This window comes from Physella acuta, unplaced genomic scaffold, assembly GCF_028476545.2.
Source record: "Physella acuta isolate Inbredline_101_S28 unplaced genomic scaffold, ASM2847654v3 ptg000140l, whole genome shotgun sequence".
Classification (NCBI taxonomy): Eukaryota; Metazoa; Mollusca; class Gastropoda; family Physidae; genus Physella; species Physella acuta.
This window is the reverse complement of record NW_026731659.1, coordinates 88,802-112,051: the sequence shown is the minus strand read 5'-3', so window position 1 is coordinate 112,051 and position 23,250 is coordinate 88,802. Positions and strand designations below refer to the sequence as shown.

General features: G+C 40.0%; 1 protein-coding gene across 2 annotated transcripts in view; it reads right to left on the bottom strand.

The window, feature by feature from the left end:
- The window catches only part of LOC131935269 (trichohyalin-like), a 72,077-nt gene that overhangs the window by 4,328 nt on the left and 44,499 nt on the right, over positions 1 to 23,250 (bottom strand). For both annotated transcript variants that reach the window (XM_059291648.1, XM_059291650.1), the window contains exons 3-8: positions 17,155 to 17,299; positions 10,586 to 10,798; positions 8,969 to 9,084; positions 7,893 to 8,014; positions 3,217 to 3,796; positions 1,790 to 2,200 (exon numbers count right to left, since the gene is read on the bottom strand). In XM_059291648.1, the coding sequence (XP_059147631.1) occupies positions 1,790 to 2,200; positions 3,217 to 3,796; positions 7,893 to 8,014; positions 8,969 to 9,084; positions 10,586 to 10,798; positions 17,155 to 17,299 (1,587 nt within the window). The remainder of the gene's footprint in view (positions 1 to 1,789; positions 2,201 to 3,216; positions 3,797 to 7,892; positions 8,015 to 8,968; positions 9,085 to 10,585; positions 10,799 to 17,154; positions 17,300 to 23,250) is intronic.

Genomic DNA, 23,250 nt, shown 5'->3' with positions numbered 1-23,250 from the left:
ATGGACATTTTTAGGAGGGGAGGGGAAGGGAGATACGACACGGACATTTTTAGGAGGGGGATACGACATGGACATTTTTAGGAGGGAAAATACGACATGGACATTTTTAGGAGGAAGAAATAGGACGTGAACATTTTAGGAGGGAGAAATACGACATGGACATTTTAGGAGGGAGAAATACGACATGAACATTTTTTGGAGAGAGATCCGACATGGATATTTGTAGGAGAGAGAGAATGGACATCTTAATTGGACATTTTTAGGTAGAAAGTATAAATGCAGCAGAATCCAGAGAAACAAAACATTAAAAATTGAAAGTATTTATTTTTCAGTTTGTATTCTGTTTGTATAGATATAATCAGATCTAATTATATAATTCATGTTTATAGGATTGCACTTTATGTGTTTAGAATACACATTTTTATGTTTTAAAATATTTTTGTTAAAGAAATTTCTTTTGTACATTTTTGCTAAGGTGAATCACATTGTAGAGATATGTGTAAACAAAAGCATTTTTGTAGTAATTGTAGGCGGCTGTTTGTTTACAAATTACTTGTATTAAATCCTTTATGGTGCACGAAACGCAACACTTAGACGCCCATCTAGGTTTTTAAAATAAATCTGCACAGGAGAAAGCACTTGTGTTTTGAAACGACGAGAGATAAGCAAGGGAAAAGGGGGGTAACCAAGGAAAGGGGGACAACCATAACAGATATTGCATTCTTTTCTCACGCGTTATAGCATGAAGATGAAGTTAAAAATGTACACCGGGAATCTGTTTTGATCAAATAGAGTATGAAACAAAGACGCAGGGTGGGAGGGGGGTGGAGTATGAAGGACAGGCTGTGGGGTATATTTTTTATTTGAGATTGTGTGTGTGAGGCGGGTAGGAAGATGGGGGTAGTTTTTAAATTAAGCGTGTGATTCTGCTATGGAGACTGCAAGTGAGGTTTTTGGGGCACTGGTGGTTTAGCGAAGCAGATGAATCGACACCGCTGTGTTAAAATTAAAAAAACAAACAAACATATAAGAGCTAAAATATGGGTCATGTGCCCGGGGGTGACTTGTCATATCCTGGGTTAAATCTAAATAGTTTATGTTCGGTGTTAATTTCGTGAAAGTGAGGATTGTCTCAACACAGAGATTCACCTCAGAAAATCGCAGTCGTTTGTTAAAATTTCGTTTAAAGGAGTGGAAACGTATACTTTATACTTTTTTAAAACTTTTTTTTTGAAGTATAGAAACAGATACCTCATAATTTAAAACGTTTTTTTTTTTGTGAACGGTAACAGATGTTTCATACAGAAATCTATACTTTTAATAAAACCAACAGGGAGTGTTTATGGGTAGTAAATATAACGGAACTAAAGAGCTTAACGCTAGTTTATGTTTTATATCTACCATCTATTTGTTGCTTTCGCTAACGCAAGATATTTATCAAACAACATATTTTTCGTTTCTTAAATTGCTATAATGAAGGGGATTTCAGTTAAGTAGGCCTACTACGTGTCTAAATGTCATGCTTCACACGGCCCGTAGACTTCGATTTCAGCCTGCTTTTTTTCTGGATTTAATTCCATTGCCGTTGCCCACCCAAGAACAATCTGCACAGTCAGCAGTTGTTTGATTTTGGAGTTGTCTCTCCTAGATGTGTTACTATCCCCAGCTAGTGAGCCTCATCTGTGGGTCTGAATTCGGGATTTATGAAGTTAGCAATCATAGGCGCTACCGGCCGGACACACCGTAGTAAAATAAAATTAATAAAGAATAAATAAAGTGTAAAACCTACTCCTTCCGTCTGTCTGTACACGGTCTACCGTCTGCATCAAGAACTTGCTTCTCCTCCTCTTGTTGCGAGCCGCCCCTCTGGTCAGTGGGTGGCCTGTAGGACTTGACCATCTCCTGGGCACTCACCCCACTGCGGTGCACGTGATCTGAATAATGCCGAGACCTGGGCCCATCCGGCGTCAGCAGGGTGTGGTTCCAACTGGAACTGTTCGACTCGGTCCGTGTGACGACGCTGACCGACTTTTCAGACAGGGGCGTTTCTTGTTCAGGGTAGACGATCTTCGGTTGTCTGCCAGAGGTGTCTTTGTTTTCTAGGCGGAGGGTGTCCACTTGCAGGGGCGTCGTCTGTTCGGAGAGCCGGCGTTTTTCTTCCTCCATCTTCAACATCTCTTCACGTTTTTGGTCCTCCAGCCTGGACATTAAAAACATGAAGTCATTTCAGAGGCGTAGCGACCCTTCCCGGCGCCCAGGAACAAACTTTCTATTTGGCGCCCTCCTTTTGAACAACCCTTCAATTTTCAATTTGCACCCCCCTCAAACTTTCAATTTGCACACCCCCCCCCCTAAAACTTTCAATTTGCACACCCCCCTAAAACTTTCAATTTGCACCCATCCCCCATATTTTTTATATTTATAATGCAAAACTGCAGCTAAATGACATTTTAATTTGTTTTTAGAACCCATTTTGGCGTCCCCTAAGGTCGGCGCCCGGGGATATATGTACCCCAACGCTACGCCTCTAAGTCATTTGCTTTAAATGTATTGATACAAGCACTATATAGGACTAACATTCACTGCGGTAATGTGTTTCTCATCAGTGTTAGATTTTTCAGATTTGATAGAGATTAAAACATGTAGTTCATTGAATAACGGATGAGCTATAGAATTGTTTATGAACAATTTTTAGTTGCAACATATACATTAGAGCTAAACTCCGGAAATAATGTATCTTGCCTCATTAGGGACCAAACATGTATTGCAAAACTCATAAAGATAAAAAGAAGGGGGGGGGAAGGATCGAAACTGACTTAGTATGAACACTCACTCTTATTAATTCACACAGACACACACACAGACTGACAAACCACACATACATACACGCACAAACATACATACAAACGCATTTACACACATACACGCAATCACACACACACGCACACACACACATAATAATATATATATATATATATATATATATATATATATATATATATATATATATATATATATATATATATATATATATATATATATATATATATATATCATAATGTGTGTGTGTGTATATATATATATATGATCCCTAACTTTCATTTGAGTCTAACAATATAACGGAAACATCATGAACAATGTGTTAGATTGCAATGCACAAGTAAAGTATACACTATTTACAAACAAAAACATAAATCTCTTTTATATTTCTCTAACCTCTGCGTCTCCTCTCGTTTCCTCTCCTCCCTCCTCTTCATCTCCTCCCGTCTCTGTTCTCTCACCCTCAGCATCTCCTCCCGCTTCTCCTCCTCCACCCTCGCCATCTCTTGACGTCTTTTCTCCTCCTCCAGCCTCAGCTTCTCCCTCAGCAGCAGCTTGATCTGTCTAGCGTCGTTCTCCCTCTTCTTGAGCATCTCGTTGTGACGCCTCCTCTCCTCCTGACGCCTCCTCTCCTCTCCCTCATCGTCCACCTCTTGCACCGGAACTCTGGTCTCACCTTGCTCCTCCTGTTTCATCTTCTCCAGCCACTTCCGCTCCATGTCGTTTCTAGACTGGTAGTGCGTCTGGGAATGGCGAACCTCCTGATGGTGGTACCGGGAGTGGGACTGGTGGGTGTAGCCCGAGGGCGAGACCACCGTCTCGCTCTGGTGGTGCTGCTGCTCGTGACGCTGGTGCCGCGAGCTGTGGTGGACGGTGTGGGTGGGGAACTGCTGACTCAGCGACTTGAAGGCGTCGAGCGTGCTGATGTGGCTGGAGGACATGGTTAGACTCTGTGATGGCATGGCCTTGACGAAATCTGAGAGGAGGATTCAATATACAGGTGTATTATGTATTGTGTATTCCATATACATCTATATTTTATATGTATGTAATTGGAGTATATATATATATATATATATATATATATATATATATATATATATATATACATACACACACATATATATATACATAGATTTATATATTTATATACATATAAAATCCTTAAATAAACTTAGAACTCTCGAATTTTATAAGAATTAGTTACGATGCTAAAATATAAAATAAAATACTTAAAAAAAACTTTTTAAAAAAACACGTTTTTCTTGTGGACTAAAAAGTAAAAAATAAATTTTTCTTGTGTGCTTCCTCGAGCTGTGCAGGTTCTTGTGATGACTGACAAAAAACGTGGGTACGTTCACCATCAAATTTCCCGACCCATCTGCCCGACCCACGTTTTTTGTCAGTCATCACAAGAACCTGCACAGCTCGAGGAAGCACACAAGAAAAATTTATTTTTTACTTTTTAGTCCACAAGAAAAACGTGTTTTTTTAAAAAGTTTTTTTAAAGTATTTTATTTTCTCCTTTTTAGTCCGTTGCTACACATGAAAAACGTGGTTTTTAAAAAGTTTTTTATATAGTTTATTTTCTACTTTATCTAATCACTTGATTAAGTATGACTTGACTAAGTGTTTTTAAATACACGGACTAAAAAAATCTTGAGCGACCGACACGCTTTAAACAGAGAAAGGGTGTAATTTACGTTGCTGGCGTGGAGATCTACTCACGAATCACGTGATCAAATCTCCCATAAACAAACAAATAAACGCGAAGCTGAGTTAAGGAAAAACGTGTTTATGTGTATTTTAGCATGCCCAGCGTACCAACCGTGTCACCGTTAACAATGTGTTACCGTGTCCGTTCTCCTTTTTAGTCCGTTGCTACACATAAAAAACGTGGTTTTTTAAAAAGTTTTTTTAAAGTATTTTATTTTCTCCTTTTTAGTCCGTTGCTACACATGAAAAACGTGGTTTTTAAAAAAGTGTTTATAAATACACGGACTAAAAATCTTGAGCGACCAGGATTCGAACCTGGGTTGTCGCGGCCACAACGCGAAGTACTAACCACTATACGATCACGGCCAGCGCGCTCACATCGATTGGGGCCGAAGTAACTGTGTCAATAGGCCTCCAGTCTTGTCGGTATCTTTAGAAATCATGTCCTCAATTTTATGGTCCTTGGGGCGTAATTAAATTAAGCTAATTACGGTCACTAATTGCTAGTTTTTATGATTGCATCTGAAATTGTTAGGCGAAAGTAGCATGCATGCCAAATTTCAGGTCTCTAGAGCAATCAGAAGTGGGCTAATTTTCGATGTCAATTTTAACAACAAACATCCAAACAACCAAACAAACAAACGCGAAGCTGAGTTAAGAATAAAATAGTTAAAAAAAACGTTTTAAAAAAAAACACGTTTTTCTTGTGGACTAAAAAGTAAAAAATAAATTTTTCTTGTGTGCTTCCTCGAGCTGTGCAGGTTCTTGTGATGACTGACAAAAAACGTGGGTACGTTCACCATCAAATTTCCCGACCCATCTGCCCGACCCACGTTTTTTGTCAGTCATCACAAGAACCCGCACAGCTCGAGGAAGCACACAAGAAAAATTTATTTTTTACTTTTTAGTCCACAAGAAAAACGTGTTTTTTTTAAAACGTTTTTTTTAACTATTTTATTTTCTCCTTTTTAGTCCGTTGCTACACATGAAAAACGTGGTTTTTAAAAAGTTTTTTATATAGTTTATTTTCTACTTTATCTAATCACTTGATTAAGTATGACTTGACTAAGTGTTTTTAAATACACGGACTAAAAAAATCTTGAGCGACCGATACGCTTTAAACAGAGAAAGGGTGTAATTTACGTTGCTGGCGTGGAGATCTACTCACGAATCACGTGATCAAATCTCCCATAAACAAACAAATAAACGCGAAGCTGAGTTAAGGAAAAACGTGTTTATGTGTATTTTAGCATGCCCAGCGTACCAACCGTGTCACCGTTAACAATGTGTTACCGTGTCCGTTCTCCTTTTTAGTCCGTTGCTACACATAAAAAACGTGGTTTTTTAAAAAGTTTTTTTAAAGTATTTTATTTTCTCCTTTTTAGTCCGTTGCTACACATGAAAAACGTGGTTTTTAAAAAAGTGTTTATAAATACACGGACTAAAAATCTTGAGCGACCAGGATTCGAACCTGGGTTGTCGCGGCCACAACGCGAAGTACTAACCACTATACGATCACGGCCAGCGCGCTCACATCGATTGGGGCCGAAGTAACTGTGTCAATAGGCCTCCAGTCTTGTCGGTATCTTTAGAAATCATGTCCTCAATTTTATGGTCCTTGGGGCGTAATTAAATTAAGCTAATTACGGTCACTAATTGCTAGTTTTTATGATTGCATCTGAAATTGTTAGGCGAAAGTAGCATGCATGCCAAATTTCAGGTCTCTAGAGCAATCAGAAGTGGGCTAATTTTCGATGTCAATTTTAACAACAAACATCCAAACAACCAAACAAACAAACGCGAAGCTGAGTTAAGAAAAACGTGTTAAAAACGTGTTAAAAAGGGAGGGAGGAGGGTGAGGGAGGGTGGGTGGGTTCAGGAAAAGGAATTTCACTTCATTTTAAACATGAGGGAGGGGGGGGTCCATGTGTTTCTGTGAAGATGAGGTAAAAAATAGTCTAAAAAAGGTGACTGCATTTATGGACGACCCCCCCCCCCCCTATACATAAAGCAAGCAGCGTTAAAGTTGATTAATTAGGTGTCACAACCTCGCTTAGTGTCATCCGGTGCATTCTGCATGCATTCCTTCCCCCCCCCCCCCCCCGAACCTCTTTGTGATGCCATCGTTTTAAAAAAATTATACAATCGACATTAATAAAAATAACTCTCCTTTCTCGTTTGGAGGCTGGTTTTTTCTTTTATAAGAACCCGAATAAAAGACGCACCGACTGATAAGAAATCAATGTAGGTGAGCTATTTTTAGATACGGCTATTATAAAAGTTGGATCGTGAGATAATGGGGAAACGAAAGGAGTATTCATGAATGCGTGAAGACGTTTTAGGAAATTAATAAACTTAATTTTTCTTTAGAAGATGAAGGTATCTTATCGGAAGATAATAGGAAAACGAAAAAGGAGTATTCATAATACTTGATGGCGATTTATGAAACTAATAAACATAATTTTCTTCAGAAGATGGTGGTATCTTATTATGATGAAAGGGTTTGGAATTAGGCACCGCATCATAAATCGGATTATAGGAATTACAAGTTATTGGAGCTTGAAAGATGGGATAATCTTAAGGACGGGGTTGTGTGATATCCCGTTTATTAGATAAAAAAGGGAAATTCATTAACATATCTTGTTTATTTGATTAAAAAAGGAAATTAACTAGCCTAACACGTTCATTAGATTAAAAAGAAATTAATTAGCATATCCAGTTCATTAGATTAAAAAAATAATTAACTAGCATATGATGTTCATTAGACTAAAAAGAAGCTAATTATCCAGTTCATTAGCTTAAAAAAGAAAATAACATATCCAGTTCATAAAATTAAAAATAATAATTTATCAACAGAGACGGGTTAAAAGTAAATGGCAATACATAATTAGGCTATTGTTAATTAGTGCGCTCATTAACTAGATCAGTGTTAACTATTCAATGATTAAATGAAGTGTGATATAGGTTAACGGTTAAAATGATACAGTAATTAAACTGTCAGTCGGCACTTTATAAACTAACTGGTGATTGACTTAGTGATTAGCTTATAAATTTACCTTTATAAAATGATGAGTGAGAAAAATATGAAATTCAACGTGGTTATTAAACGTACCAGGGTATCTGACCAATGATTAAGTTAACCAGTGCACCTGGCTAATGATTAAAATTACTCGTGTTAAGTGGCTAATTATTAAACTGACCAGTGTATCGTGTCAATGGTTAAATTAACCAGTGTATATGAGCAATGATTAAGTTAACTAGGGTACCTAGCCAATGATTAAATTGACCCCTGCAACCTAGCCAACGATTAAAATGACCCATGTTACCTGTCTAACGACTTAAATGACCCATGTTACCTGGCGCCAGTTTGGATTCAGGACCAGACGACACACACAGCCCATCTAAACACGTGTCCCCCTCAGCACAATCAGAACACGCTTGACCTTTGGCGTACGGGAAGTGGCCAACAAAATTTCCTCTGTGGAGACGGAAGAGTCAAGTAAGAAGCTCAGAACATTTTTCTGTTCTCAGGTCTCAGACCGGGTACTATTGTCAGTAAAGTTCCGTTTCAGTTTGGTGGTTTGCCAATGGAGAAGTGGAGTTCGTTTAGATCTTTGACATCGGCTTAATACCTATCCACCTTAACTTTACTCTGACGGTTCAGGTACTCATTACAGCTGCTGACTTGATTGGTCCAACAGAAATAAGGCCAATCGACTACGCCGTCCCATAGAGATACCGTAAAACTAATATCATCTAGTTTTCACAATAACCAAAGCGGTAAGTTTATACATGCACAATCTTCAAAACCAAAAGTCTCGTTTAAAAAAAAATGTTACTCTGTTCAACTTTTGAAACAAACAACATATTATTTAACTACAATTTGGGGGTGAAAACTGTTTTATTACTCCTCTTTTTTTTTGGTAATAGTTTTTAACTTTCGGAGCTTAAACCTTTTAAAAAAATGGAAATTTAAACTAATCTGTTACAGACAAATACATATTCATTTCGGACCTGACGGTCAATAGGGCAGAGGAAGTAGAGTTCACCTGTTTCGTTGTTCTCCATCTTTTTAAAAAGGGTAATTGTGGTCAGTTCTATACCCATTCGCCTTTACAGATTATTACGTAGTGCATCTACACAATCTTCTTCTTTTTCGTTCTTAATTTTAGTTTTAGAAGGGATCCCCTCCAACACAATTAAATATACGTGTCAACTGGTTATGCGCCATTGAGGCCAATGACTCCAATTTCAGCCTGCTTTTCTTGAATTTGCTTTCATAGCCTTTGTCCAACCAAGAACAAACTACAAGGCAGCAGTTGTTTGATTTTGGAGTTGTCTCTCCTAGAAGAGTGGCTGTCCCTAACTAACGAGCCTCATCTGCCAGAGCACACAATCTACTCTTTATAAAACGGATCGTACAGAATCGCACCTTGGATAGTAGAAGCAGACCAGGTACATGGCGTTCTTGATCATCCGGCCTCCGACGTTCAGGTTCGGGCACACGTGGGCCGAGCATCCTACGTTGGTTGTGTACGACCAGACGACCTGGAATATCAAAAGGAGAATGTGCTGGCACTACAGTGGCGACAGGAGACGTGAGCAGGACTGGTGATAGGTTTGTTTATATGGGGATATATGGTGATTTTTAAAACAATGGATGGTAATAGAAACATAGCTGTAAAATATTACACTATTTATTTGAGCACCAGAAAAAGATAAGCCTAAATTTCCACCCTAAATTATCACCCCACCTAGTCATTCTCCGTACCAATTTATGTCTAATAACTTGTAAGAGGCAAAAACAGCTGGGCTCACATGGGCACAGATTAAGGGAGCAGCCCAAAACCGAGTCCGCTGGAAATGTGTAGTTGCAGCCCTTTGCTCCCCAGGGGGCCACAAAGGAATGATGATGATGATGAACTTGGCGTCCTTAAACTACACCCCACCTAGCCAACATCAGTACTACCACTTTGTTATATCTAATTACTCGGCGCCCTTAAACTACACTCGACTTAACTGCCCTCAGTTATGTCTAATAACTCGGCGCCCTTAAAAATACACCCCAGCTAAACACCGTCAGTCCTAAGTCATGTTAAATAACTCGGCGCCCTTAAACTACACCCTACATAGCCACATACAGTAGTCATGTTTAATTATTTGGCACCTTAAACTACACTCCACGAAACCATCCTCAGTCTCGACGTCATAACTCGAAGCCCTTAAACTACACCCCACCTAGCCACCCTCAGTATTAACTGTCTAATAAATAGACGCCCTTAAAGTACACCCTACTTACTCACACTCAGTACTAAGTTATGTTTATTAACTCGGCGCCCTTAAATTACACCCCACTATGTCACAATCAGAACTAAGTCCGAGCCCTTAAACCACAGCCCACCTAGCCACCCTCAGTGCAATACAATATCTAATAACCCGGCGCCCTTAAACTACATCCTCATTTAACTACCCTCAGTACTACAATTATATGTCTAATGACCCGCCGCCTTCAAACTAAACCCCACCTATCCACCCTCAACCCTGCCTTTAGTAAAAGAAAAACGTAGCCCTAAACCCGCAGCCCAGCCCCCACCCTGCACTGACCTGAGTGTAGTGACAGGTCCCGCGACACCCCTGGTCCGTGTACCCCCCCCCACTGACCTGAGTGTAGTGACAGGTCCCACGACACCCCTGGTCCGTGTACCCCCCACTAACCTGAGTGTAGTGACAAGTCCCACGACACCCCTGGTCCGTGTACCCCCCCCCCCCACTGACCTGAGTGTAGTGACAGGTCCCGCGACACCCCTGGTCCGTGTACCCCCACTAACCTGAGTGTAGTGACAGGTCCCACGACACCCCTGGTCCGTGTACCCCCCCCCCCCACTGACCTGAGTGTAGTGACAGGTCCCACGACACCCCTGGTCCGTGTACCCCCACTGACCTGAGTGTAGTGACAGGTCCCACGACACCCCTGGTCCGTGTACCCCCCCACTGACCTGAGTGTAGTGACAGGTCCCACGACACCCCTGGTCCGTGTACCCCCACTGACCTGAGTGTAGTGACAGGTCCCACGACACCCCTGGTCCGTGTACCCCCAGTTGGTCTTCTCGTCGTACCACGCCTTCAAGCCCCGGCTGTAGACGCCGTTCTGGTGGTCCGTGTCGAAGAATAGGTTCTCCCCCACATCCGGGCTACGCTCGTGCTTGAAGAGGCAGCGCCTCGCCCAGTTGTCGGCCCTCTGCTGCAGGCTCACGTTCCAGAACTGTAAGAACAGGAACGAGAACTCGCCAATAATTTAAAAAAAAAAGTAGAGTTACCGTTTCGGATCTGGTGATTCCATGAAGTAGAATTCATGTTCAGAGTTTCTTCCAGGCATCTCTTCGAAAAAAGTCTACCGCCCCCCGAACGAAATGGAATTTATATAGAAAATATATACATTTAACAGTGTCCGCCCACCACCCGAAGATAGTCTACCGCCCCCCGAAAATTTCAAATGCTCCCCCCCCCGGAGAAAAAAAGTCTGAAATAAACACTGTTCATGTTTCTGTGACCTCGGCATGTGAAGGGATAGTGTGGCCAGGACTGTGCCCTGACGTCTTTGTTTTCCGTGAGTCAGGTACCCATCGGAGGTGGATAGACTCTTAGAGGTCCGACGAACTAGAGCCCGGGATCTGAACTTAAGACTTACGGGTTAGAAGTTGGGGGTCGTCCATAAATGACGTCACACTCGTAGGGGGGAGGGGGGGTCCGTAATTTTGTGACGGTGTGTGATGAGGGGGAGGGGTTCAGATGTTGCGACGTCACATTTTTGCATTATAAAAAAATTCAACTGCAATTTTGAGGGGGGTTGTAGACTGAGGTGTGACGTCATTTGACGTCATTTTAGGGGGGGGGGTCTGGCTTTTTGTGACGATGTGTGACGGAGGGGAGGTGGGAGGTAAAAATCGTCAAAAAAAAGCGTGATGTCATTTATGGATTACCCCTTGTGTTCTCTACAATCCGACCACGCGCGCTCTCTCTCGTCCATTAATAATGCGAAAGGAAGTTTTATCGGAAAAAATCCTGCGTTCCAAACCCTAAACTTATTTCTAAACCCATAGGGTCAAACTTAAAGTATTGTTAGTGTTGTTAATCCCGCATTTAGAACAAATAAAGTTTGGAAATTGACAAAGGATGCATAATATTGAATAAAAAAAGTAATTGAATTTTAAAATATTTAACTTCAACTATTTAGTCCGGTAGGATAAAACTAAATAGACTAGAAAAAAAATGTCCATGCAAAACATCCCGGGCTAAAATATCCTGATATATTTTGTCAAGAGTAATCTTTCCTGAAATAGTTTTGTCCGGGAACCGGAAAAAACATCTTGAGGCATCAGTGATGTATCTCATTATCTGAGCGTAATGCTCAAACACTTATCTGATTACCTCCCTGCTTAATTGTAAACACAGGTATAACATAGTCAACAGACACTAAATGTCAATCGAGGGTTTAAATCTGAGTTTTGTTGCAAAAAATAATTATTTAAAAAAAAGTGTTAAAAATGAACCAAGTTCAAGAAAAAGAATAGTTTAAAAATGTTCACAATTTATGTATTACTACTTCCCTTAAACCAGTATTCTCATCCAACACCCAACCTACACCCTATTACACTAGACGTCACCTTGGGGTCACCTTCTCAAAGCGTATCTTCAACTATACCCACTCTTTGAAAATACCAAACAAACAAACAAAAACAAAACCATAATAAATCAAAAAGTTTCATCAACAGCTGATTTATGATGGGTTACGTTGTAAAGCGAGCGAACCTCAGTTGGTGGTCTTAGATTCTAACTGATCACGTAAAGCTCTTGTGCGGAACACACAATGCCGGCATAAACTATGACCATGCAAATAGACAAACTCATCATTACGCATGACTGGTCTGCAGTAAATAAAAACAGGAACTGTTTTTATTTTCCCCCATAATAAGCAATTTTCTCCCTCATTTTCCCTCCCCACCTCCAACTAATGCAATACACTTTCCATATAATGATCTCCATAACTGCTCATCTGATATCATTTAATGAAATAATATTTCTAGCGAAGAAAAAAAAACCAAAACAAAAATTCCATATTTTAAGCCAAAAATAAATTCCTTATCCCCGAACTTCCTTAAAACCAAACTAAATTATTTTCTATCAGAGTCAGATGCCACGGAGCGTGAGATGCTGGGTGCCAGATTGGCCAGATAAAAAAACTTTGTTCAAAATTAAAGATAAGAGTGGCCTTGGAAGGCTGGGTTGCCACCAACATATCGCATTATCTGCTCGCCAGGACAGCTGCATGTGTACTAATACAGTTGCATGTGCGTAGAGTTGCATGTGCGTGCTAATACAGTTGAATCTGCATAGAGTTGCATCTGCGTGCTAATACAGTTGAATCTGCATAGAGTTGCATGTGCGTACTAATACAGTTGAATCTGCATAGAGTTGCATGTGCGTGCTAATACAGTTGAATCTGCATAGAGTTGCATGTGCGTACTAATACAGTTGAATCTGCATAGAGTTGCATCTGCGTGCTAATACAGTTGAATCTGCATAGAGTTGCATGTGCGTACTAATACAGTTGAATCTGCATAGAGTTGCATCTGCGTGCTAATACAGTTGCATGTGCGTACTAATACAGTTGAATCTGCATAGAGTTGCATATGCGTGCTAATACAGTTGCATCTGCGTAGAGTTACATGTGCGCACTAATACAGTCGAATCTGCATGCTAATACAGTTGCATGTGCGTGCTAATAGAGTTGTATCTGCATAGAGTTGCATGGGCGTACTAATAGAGTTGAATCTGCGTACTAATAGAGTTGCATCTGTGTAGAGTTGCATCTGCGTACTAATACAGTTGCATCTGCATAGAGTTGCATGTGCGTACTAATAGAGGTTGCATCTGCGTACTAATAGTTGCATCTGTGTAGAGTTACATCTGCGTACTAATAGAGTTAAATCTGCGTACTAATAGAGTTTGCGTCTGCATAGAGTTGCATGTGCGTACTAATAGAGTTGCATGTGCGTACTAATAGAGTTACATCTGCGTACTAATAGAGTTTGCGTCTGCGTACTAAAATATTTGTATCTGCGTACTAATAGAGTTGCATTTGCGTACTAATACAGTTAGATCTGCGTACTAATAGAGTTGGATCTGCGTACTAATAGAGTTGCATTTGCATACTAATAAAGTTGCATCTATGTACTAATAGATTTGTATCTGCTTACAAATAAAGATATATCTGCGTATTAATATAGTAGCGTCTACATATTAATGCAATTGTTTCTACCAATAAGTTACATATGCGCACTCATAAATTTACTTCTGTATACTAATAAAGTGAATGTACGCACTAATAAAACTAGATCTATATACTGATATATTTCCTTCTGCGTAGTAATATAATAGCATCTTCGTACGGACACTGTTGCGTCTGTGTTCTAGTATACATTAGTTCCGCAAACACCCACGCTTCTAGAATATAATCTTCTTGCACTTTTGAAAACATATCCTCATGCTAACACAATTTCAAGACGGCATTCGCATAACAGTGCACTGTTGAAAAAAAAATCACGTAACATATCTAAGAACTTTTTGAGAAAATTGTAACTACATCTTGGCGCACTTTACTACTGTGGGCCTATCCATAAATCAGAGCATAAAAGTGCACACGTATAGGAAAAACTGTTATAAATATTTTAAGTATGGCAAAAGATTATTAAGACAAGATACAACAACGTAATCACCAACACCACTCGTAAGATTATACTGGCACGCGATTTTAGCCATTGGTCACCAGCCCTCCCACTCCCCTCTTTCGACACAAAATCTCCAGAAAACTTCCCGAAAACGTAGAAAATGATATTGCAAAGTTCTGTCGAAGTTCTGCCCACCTTTCCAAAATCCCCCACCCTTACATATATTCAAAACAAAATGAATACTTTATAAATAATCAATACGTTTTTCCTCTTCTTCCTTAAGAAATACAAAATATATTCTACGCCACATTTTTTAAAATTGATCATTTGGTACGCTTAGTAGGCTCTAAATAGTCACAAAAATCTGGTGTATGATGTCGTGTATGGAGATTCCTTAGGTATGTCCTTGTGGGTGAGCGGAAAACTGCGCACATAAAAGTACGCAAGGGTATTTTTAGTTTTCTTAAATCAAGCAAATATAGGGCTAGTAAGTAGGTCAATAAACAGTTCTATGGCTCATGCAGGTTTTATTGAGCCGTAGAACTGGTTGGTGACCTACTTACCAGCCCTATAGACATTAACAAAGAATGACCACATGTACATTGTAGCAAAATAAAATACTTCTCCACGAAATATGACAAAATTAAAGTGTAATAGTATCAATTTTTGTATTTGCGTGTATTTGTGCAGTTTTTCGTTGCGTAGTTTTCCATTTGCTCATTTTTCTTGTAATCGTCCATATGACAACATGTTTTATCAAATATTATATAATTATAAATTACTCAACTATGATTATTTAAAGGGGTTTCCTCCCTTACCCCTTTAAATATATTATTAGCATCACCGCACGCGGTTTATTGCGCACCTAGCTTGCGCGGTGACACCGATTATATTTGTCCGCGGCCTCTAACCGAGCTAATTCTCCCCATTAGCGAGCCAATAAAGATACGCCCCTGACACATCGTCTTTCATCTCCGCCGCCAACTGGAGATAGTACCTGATGAACGTGCGGGTACCAGACACACTGACGCCCGTACAAACTAGATCCATGTATATATATATATATATGGAGATATATATATACGTATATATGTATATATATACGTATATATATATATACGTATGTAGGTATGTATGTATGTATATATATATACACACACACACACACACACACACATATATATATATATATATATATATATATATATATATATATATATATATATATATATATATATATATATATATATATATATATATATATATATTCTTTTCGTGCCTATGATACATGTGCCAGATGAAGTAGAGTGAAACTGTTTCAGTTACCTTGTGAGTCGCGTGTAGAGCCCGAGGCTATGTCCGCCACAAAGGTGATTCAATGAAGTTGTGAACTGAGACCCACACGTGGCGCGTGTCACCACGTATCACCAAATTTACTAAACATCTAATTCGTAATGTAACGCCGTCTGATTCAAATATATCACAATCTACTCACCATCTTATAAAATGTGTCTCCATCTACTCATCACCAGATTCAGATGTATCACCATCTACTCACCACCTGATTCAACTGTTTCACCAACTACTCACCATCAGATAAAACTGTATCACCATCTACTGTGATTCAACCGTATCACCAACTACTCACCATCATATAAAACTGTATCACCATCTACTCACTACCTGATTAAAATGTTTCACCAACTACTCACCATCAGATAAAACTGTATCACCATCTACTCACCACCTGATTCAACTGTTTCACCAACTACTCACCATCATATAAAACTGTATCACCATCTACTGTGATTCAACTGTATCACCAACTACTCACCATCATATAAAACTGTATCACCATCTACTGTGATTCAACTGTATCACCATCTACTCACCACCTGATTAAAATTTCTCACCAACTACTCACCACCATCATATAAAACTGTATCACCATCTACTATGATTCAACTGTATCACCATCTACTCACCACCTGATTAAAATGTCTCACCAACTACTCACCTTCATATAAAACTGTATCACCATCTACTATGATTCAACTGTATCACCATCTACTCACCACCTGATTAAAATCTCTCACCAACTACTCACCATCATATAAAACTGTATCACCATCTACTATGATTCAACTGTATCACCATCTACTCACCACCTGATTAAAATGTCTCACCAGCTACTCACCACCTGATTAAAATCTCTCACCAACTACTCACCACCTGATTAAAATGTCTCACCAACTACTCACCACCTGATTAAAACGTCTCACCAACTACTCACCACCTGATTAAAATGTCTCACCAACTACTCACCATCTGATTAAAATCTCTCACCAACTACTCACCACCTGATTAAAATCTCTCACCAACTACTCACCACCTGATTAAAATGTCTCACCACCTGATTAAAACGTCTCACCAACTACTCACCACCTGATTAAAATGTCTCACCATCTACTCACCACCTGATTAAAATCTCTCACCAACTACTCACCACCTGATTAAAATCTCTCACCAACTACTCACCACCTGATTAAAATCTCTCACCAACTACTCACCACCTGATTAAAATCTCTCACCAACTACTCACCACCTGTTTAAAATCTCTCACCAACTACTCACCACCTGATTAAAATCTCTCACCAGCTACTCACCACCTCATTAAAATCTCTCACCAACTACTCACCATCTGGGTCAACTGTATCACCATCTACTGACCACCTGATTAAAATGTCTCACCAACTACTCATCACCTGATTAAAATCTCTCACCATCTACTCACCACCTGATTAAAATGTCTCACCAACTACTCACCACCTGATTAAAATGTCTCACCAACTACTCACCACCTGATTAAAATCTCTCACCAACTACTCACCATCTGGTACATGTCGGCTGCTGACTCCTGCCGTCTGTACTCATTGTGTTGCTTCAGGATCAACTTGGCATCGTCGGGCTGGAATTCGTGACCTTGAACCCCGATCAAAACAAAAGCCACAACGCACACAACTGAAGCGAGACATCTGCGAAACGAAAAAAAAACAAAACAAAACATGGAGTGAATTTATATGTATTTAACTTATACATTTGTTTGCGACTTCTAATTTTGAAATACAAAGGGAAACAACCTATAACTATGTTATCAAAAGTAGTTAAAAAAAACGTAGAAATTCACCATTATTTAATGTGGTAAAATTAATTTGGTAGATCGCTATACATTTGAAAATTTTAATATAAATATGGTAACATATCTGTATTTTATACATTTAAGAATAATCATTTTAAAAAAATTAAATTGAAAAGCGTTAGCTATTTTAATTTTTTAATACATTAGATAGTGAAAGCTACGTTTAAAACATACTCAAGTAACATATAGCACAAAGTTACTTTATTTGCGAACTCATATTCGTCAATCTCTTTTAAAAAAATAAATTATATTGCTCTGACGTACTCACCACGCCTGCCCCCACCCCACAACCCCGAAATCCACCACTCGCATCGATCTATCTATTTATGTTTCTAAAGTTTTGGCCACTACTGTCATTGTTTTATTCCGCACTCTCATGTATGTATGATTACGAAAATTGAATAGTGTTGAGTTATATTCTAAATACGAGAGTATAGTAAAAAAAAACACGATTGATTAAAAATATTATTGTCAACAACTCACGACAAACTATACATGAGCAGTGCTCACAAAACACAACAAAACAGTTTGACCAACCCAGTGTGTCGAGCCCTTTGAACTCTCAAAACCTCTCCCTCCCCACTATAACAAATTTAGATGTAAATAATGAAAACTCTTCATTTACTTGCAGCACCTTAGCTTTATTATATTAAATTGTCTAGAAATTGATTTTACAAGCCACAATCAATAACCTCCATGTTATATAAAATAAAAATAACATTTTAATAACAATAATATATATATATATATATATATATATATATATATATATATATATATATATATATATTGTTACGACCCCAAGTGAACTTTACCTGGGTTTGGTCCCATCGAGGAGGGCCAGGTAATTAAAATGAAATGCTTAGGCATGTTAATGCACTGGCCAGCACAGGCCGTGAGAACCTTTGGGCCGTGACGGGCACACCGGATTGGTTACCACGCTGTGGGCGATGCATACCTGGTGTCTTGGGGTCCGAGCTATTAACGTGGCCAAGAACTCGTGATTTACGGTTGGGAAAACCTGCCAGATCGCACAGGGCCGAGATGGACGGTCATGTCCTGACCTGACCTGACCTGGGGGTCAGGCTCGATTAACAAGGTTCCCACACTAGCGAGGGACGACTTGAGTACTTTAGGAGGGTAGACCGGAGACTAGGGGGACACTCTCGACAGACACTCTCGACACACACACGGAGACGGACGGACGTCTCGGATAGCTAGGTTTAGGGGAGACAGACATGGGGTCGTCTCTGTGAGCTAGTGGAAAGCCACGACATGTTTTAGACTTAGGCTAGGCTAGACGGTTAGGGACAAGTAGATTAGTCAAATTAAGGACTGTAGTTGTAGTACTTAGTTGTGTATATTTCTGATTGTTGTACTTCGGTGGCGGGTTAATGTTAGATGTTGTATTTTGTGGCGAATAAATAGAGATTACTGAAGTTGGCATTTATTTATTTTTATTTTTCTTCTTCTTGTTTACGATCCCCTGACTAGTTCGAAAGGATTAGAGAAGGGGGGACGTAACAATTGGCGGCTAGAGTCCGGGATAGGACAGACAACGAGTTGAATAGTTTCTTTTGATGCCATTTTCAGTTGGGGGCTCACGAGCTTGTGTTTTAGTTTTAAGTTTTATGAGTAGTGAGAGTAAAGTTGTTCACGGAATCAGGAGAGTTTTCCAAACATTGAGTAAGTAGCGAGCTTATCACCTTTGTATTGACACTGAGTTTATTATGCAGTTTTTATGTTGGTCCAGTAGAGCTGGAATTTTTATTTTTATTCAGTATAGCTGGAGGGATTAATGCCCAGTATACTCGAATATTTTTGTTTGGTCCAGTGGAACTGGAGTGTTCGGGTTTATTCAGTACAGCTGGAGGGTCATTCCCAGGTACGTGAATAAATTCGTAATTTTTATTTGGTTTGCTCAGTATAGCTGGAGGGTCAATTCCCAGTATACGTGAGTGAATCGTTTGTGATCCAGTGTAGCTGGATATCTTAGTTTGGTTGGCCCAGTATAGCTGGTGTCTACCTGTTTCAAGTGTCAAAGGTGATAGCCGTACTTTTAATGTTTAAGTTAAAGTTGTTTTTTGTGAGAGCCACATTTTGTTAGTTAACCGCCACCATTTAGCTTGATAAGTTCCGTAAGTGTGAATCATGGACGTAATGAGTTTTATGGAGTGTCCAACTCTAGAAGTTTTAGACAGGTTTTGTCGCGTAGAGTTGTTGCGTCTAGTTGAGGAGCTAGGACTAGAGGTTGATGTCTCGGATAGAGATAGAGTTCTACGAGATCATATTTGTGTTGAGTTAGTAAATACAGGTAGATTAGAGGAGGAGTGTCTAGACTCGATAGAATATTATGAGATAGGACGAATTAGGGTTGAAGAAATTGAGAGAGAGTTTCAAGTTAAGATGTTAGAGATCGCGAGAGAAAAAGAGGATAAGTTGTTAGAGATCAGGAGGGATATATTCATGTCAGAATCTTGGAAGGAAATTAACATTAAAAGTTTAGAGAAACTGTTCGGACATGAAATTAAACTATTGGAGATCAGGAGGGAACGGGATTTACTTAGGCTATGGGAGGAGGCGCATCTTAGTGGGTTGTTTGACTTTCCAGAATCTGTCTCTGTTTTCTCTCAGGCTAGTGTAGTAGTTTCCGAGGATCGGTATAGAGATGAAGATAGTTTGTTGTCTGATAGAGTAGGTAGTGAGTTTTGTCAGTCTCAGACTAAGGCTGCCACTAGCTTTGGCTCAGTCCCTGAAGTCGACTCTAACCTAGCAGAACCAGCACAAACGTCAAAACGTGCTGATAGCTTACGAGTCGAGAGTTGTGTGCCGACAAGTACTGAAGGCAGTCAGCAAGTTATTGGTTTAGATAAAATAACGGCAACCACTCTGATGTTGACCAGTCATGAAAAGGGGCTGTCAATATCTGACCCAGTGGATATAACCACCGATGATACCACGGCGAACACTCTGATATTGGCCAGTCATGAAAAGGGGCAGTCAATATCAGAACCAGTGGTTACAACCACCGCTGAAATCACGGTAACCACCGAGAGAGTGAATACCCATGAGAACAGGCTGTCCTCGTCTGAACCTGAACCAGTAACTGCATCTGATCAAGACCTTACCACTTGTGGTCTTGAAGGCGTCATGACCTTAACTGGAGGTCATGTGAATGGTGACCCACACCTTCGGGTAGACGAGTCAACAACTCTTCTGCTAGCATCGGTAACGGACGGAATCGTTACCCATTGTCTTGGAGGTGAGCCTAACACGGGCTGTCCTCCCATGATCCCAGCAGTATTTGATTTCTCCCCGACCAAGTCCAGCAACCTGGAGGCCATGACCTCACCTGGAGGTCACGTGGATGGTGTTCTACATCCAGAGATCGTGGAGACGGTGAATCTTTTGTCAGCGGTGACGAGCAAAGTCGTTACCTTTTGTTTAGGAAATGAGCCTAACTCAGGCTTCCCTCCCCTTATCTCGGAGGTGATTTATTGTTCTCTGACCGACCCGGTCAAGACCAGCAACCTGGAGGCCATGACCTCACCTGGAGGTCACGCGGATGGTGTTCTACATCCCGAGTTTGAGGAGACGACGAATCTTTTGTCAACGTCGGTGACAAGCGTAGTTGTTACCTCTTGTTTAGGAGTTGAGCCTAACTCAGGCTTCCCTCCCCTTATCACGGAGGTGATTTATTGTTCTCTGACCGACCCGGTCAAAACCAACAACCCGGAGACGGTGACCTCAGCGGGTCACGCTACTTCTCTCAACCGAGGGTGCGTACAAGCGAGCGCACACCCCATTGCTTTCACGGAGACGGGGCGTGTACTCGTTCCCTCTTTGTGTGACTGGATGTTCAGGATTAACATCGTGTCAAAACATGGCTACATTAGTGCAAGCAGTCCTGTGAAACCACGCCTTATGTGCGAGTCGATATTGGTGTGGACGGACAATAACTCTGTTACTAAATTTGTGCTGCGCCGTTATAAAGTTCGGCTTAAGTTTTATGTTTACGGACTCATGATGACCCGAAAGACGGAAAACTAATTTGTGTTTCAAACGTATTAGAACTGTTCCCAAGATAGATTGTTTCATGTTTTCCCAGGATGCAAGTGTTCTAATCAAAATGAACTGTTTTCAGGCTTAAAGAATGTACCCTTATACATGCCTTGTTTGAAAAAAAAATGTGTTATTGATGTTTTACATGATGATGAATTCGTGACAGTTTTTAATTGTATTGACAAGTTTTGTTGACTGATGACGTAACTATCAGTAAAACGAAGACTGTTGGTTTTCAATCTTAGCATTATTTGCGACAGTGACACATGTGTTGCAGATTTGCTGTTTTATTTACTTTGATGTCTATGTTTGATGACATCGTGTTTGGGGTATTTAGTCAAACTTGTTATTGTGACTAAATCATCCACGTTTCTTATCTTTTTAGTAATGATTATGTTAAATGGATTTAGTCCCATTTAGGTTTATTCTGGGACTTTTGAGGAATTGTGAGATTGGTATGGTTGTCTAGTAAGAGATGTTCAATTAATTCACCATGTGGTGGCGAATTAATTTCTTGAAGGGTGGGGGTGTTACGACCCCAAGTGAACTTTACCTGGGTTTGGTCCCATCGAGGAGGGCCAGGTAATTAAAATGAAATGCTTAGGCATGTTAATGCACTGGCCAGCACAGGCCGTGAGAACCTTTGGGCCGTGACGGGCACACCGGATTGGTTACCACGCTGTGGGCGATGCATACCTGGTGTCTTGGGGTCCGAGCTATTAACGTGGCCAAGAACTCGTGATTTACGGTTGGGAAAACCTGCCAGATCGCACAGGGCCGAGATGGACGGTCATGTCCTGACCTGACCTGACCTGGGGGTCAGGCTCGATTAACAAGGTTCCCACACTAGCGAGGGACGACTTGAGTACTTTAGGAGGGTAGACCGGAGACTAGGGGGACACTCTCGACAGACACTCTCGACACACACACGGAGACGGACGGACGTCTCGGATAGCTAGGTTTAGGGGAGACAGACATGGGGTCGTCTCTGTGAGCTAGTGGAAAGCCACGACATGTTTTAGACTTAGGCTAGGCTAGACGGTTAGGGACAAGTAGATTAGTCAAATTAAGGACTGTAGTTGTAGTACTTAGTTGTGTATATTTCTGATTGTTGTACTTCGGTGGCGGGTTAATGTTAGATGTTGTATTTTGTGGCGAATAAATAGAGATTACTGAAGTTGGCATTTATTTATTTTTATTTTTCTTCTTCTTGTTTACGATCCCCTGACTAGTTCGAAAGGATTAGAGAAGGGGGGACGTAACAATATATATATATATATATATAATTATGCTAGAAAAAATGATTTTCATTAACTAACTAAAAAAAGTGTGTGTTACTTATTAAATGGACACGAGCGAGAAAAGTCTCAAAGGTATTTGAGAGGTGCATAAATTAATTTAAAAATCTTGCACGGCGTAGTTACAATTAATATGGTTATAAAATCCTGTCTTTCTGGTTATTTTTGGACTTTACTAAAGATTGGACGTATTTGATGTTTTTAATATTTTCGGTAACTAAATAAAATTTAAAAAAAAAGCAAAAACAATTTGGTTTTCACGTGTAATGGCGACATAAACAATGGCATCCTGCTATTGGATAGGCCGCCATTGATTTTATTGTACACATTGTAAGCTAAAAATAGAAAACTAGGTCATGGGGATTTAAATTTGCATTGTAATTTAAAAACTTGATCTGCAAAGTTTTGTAAACAAATAGTTATCGAT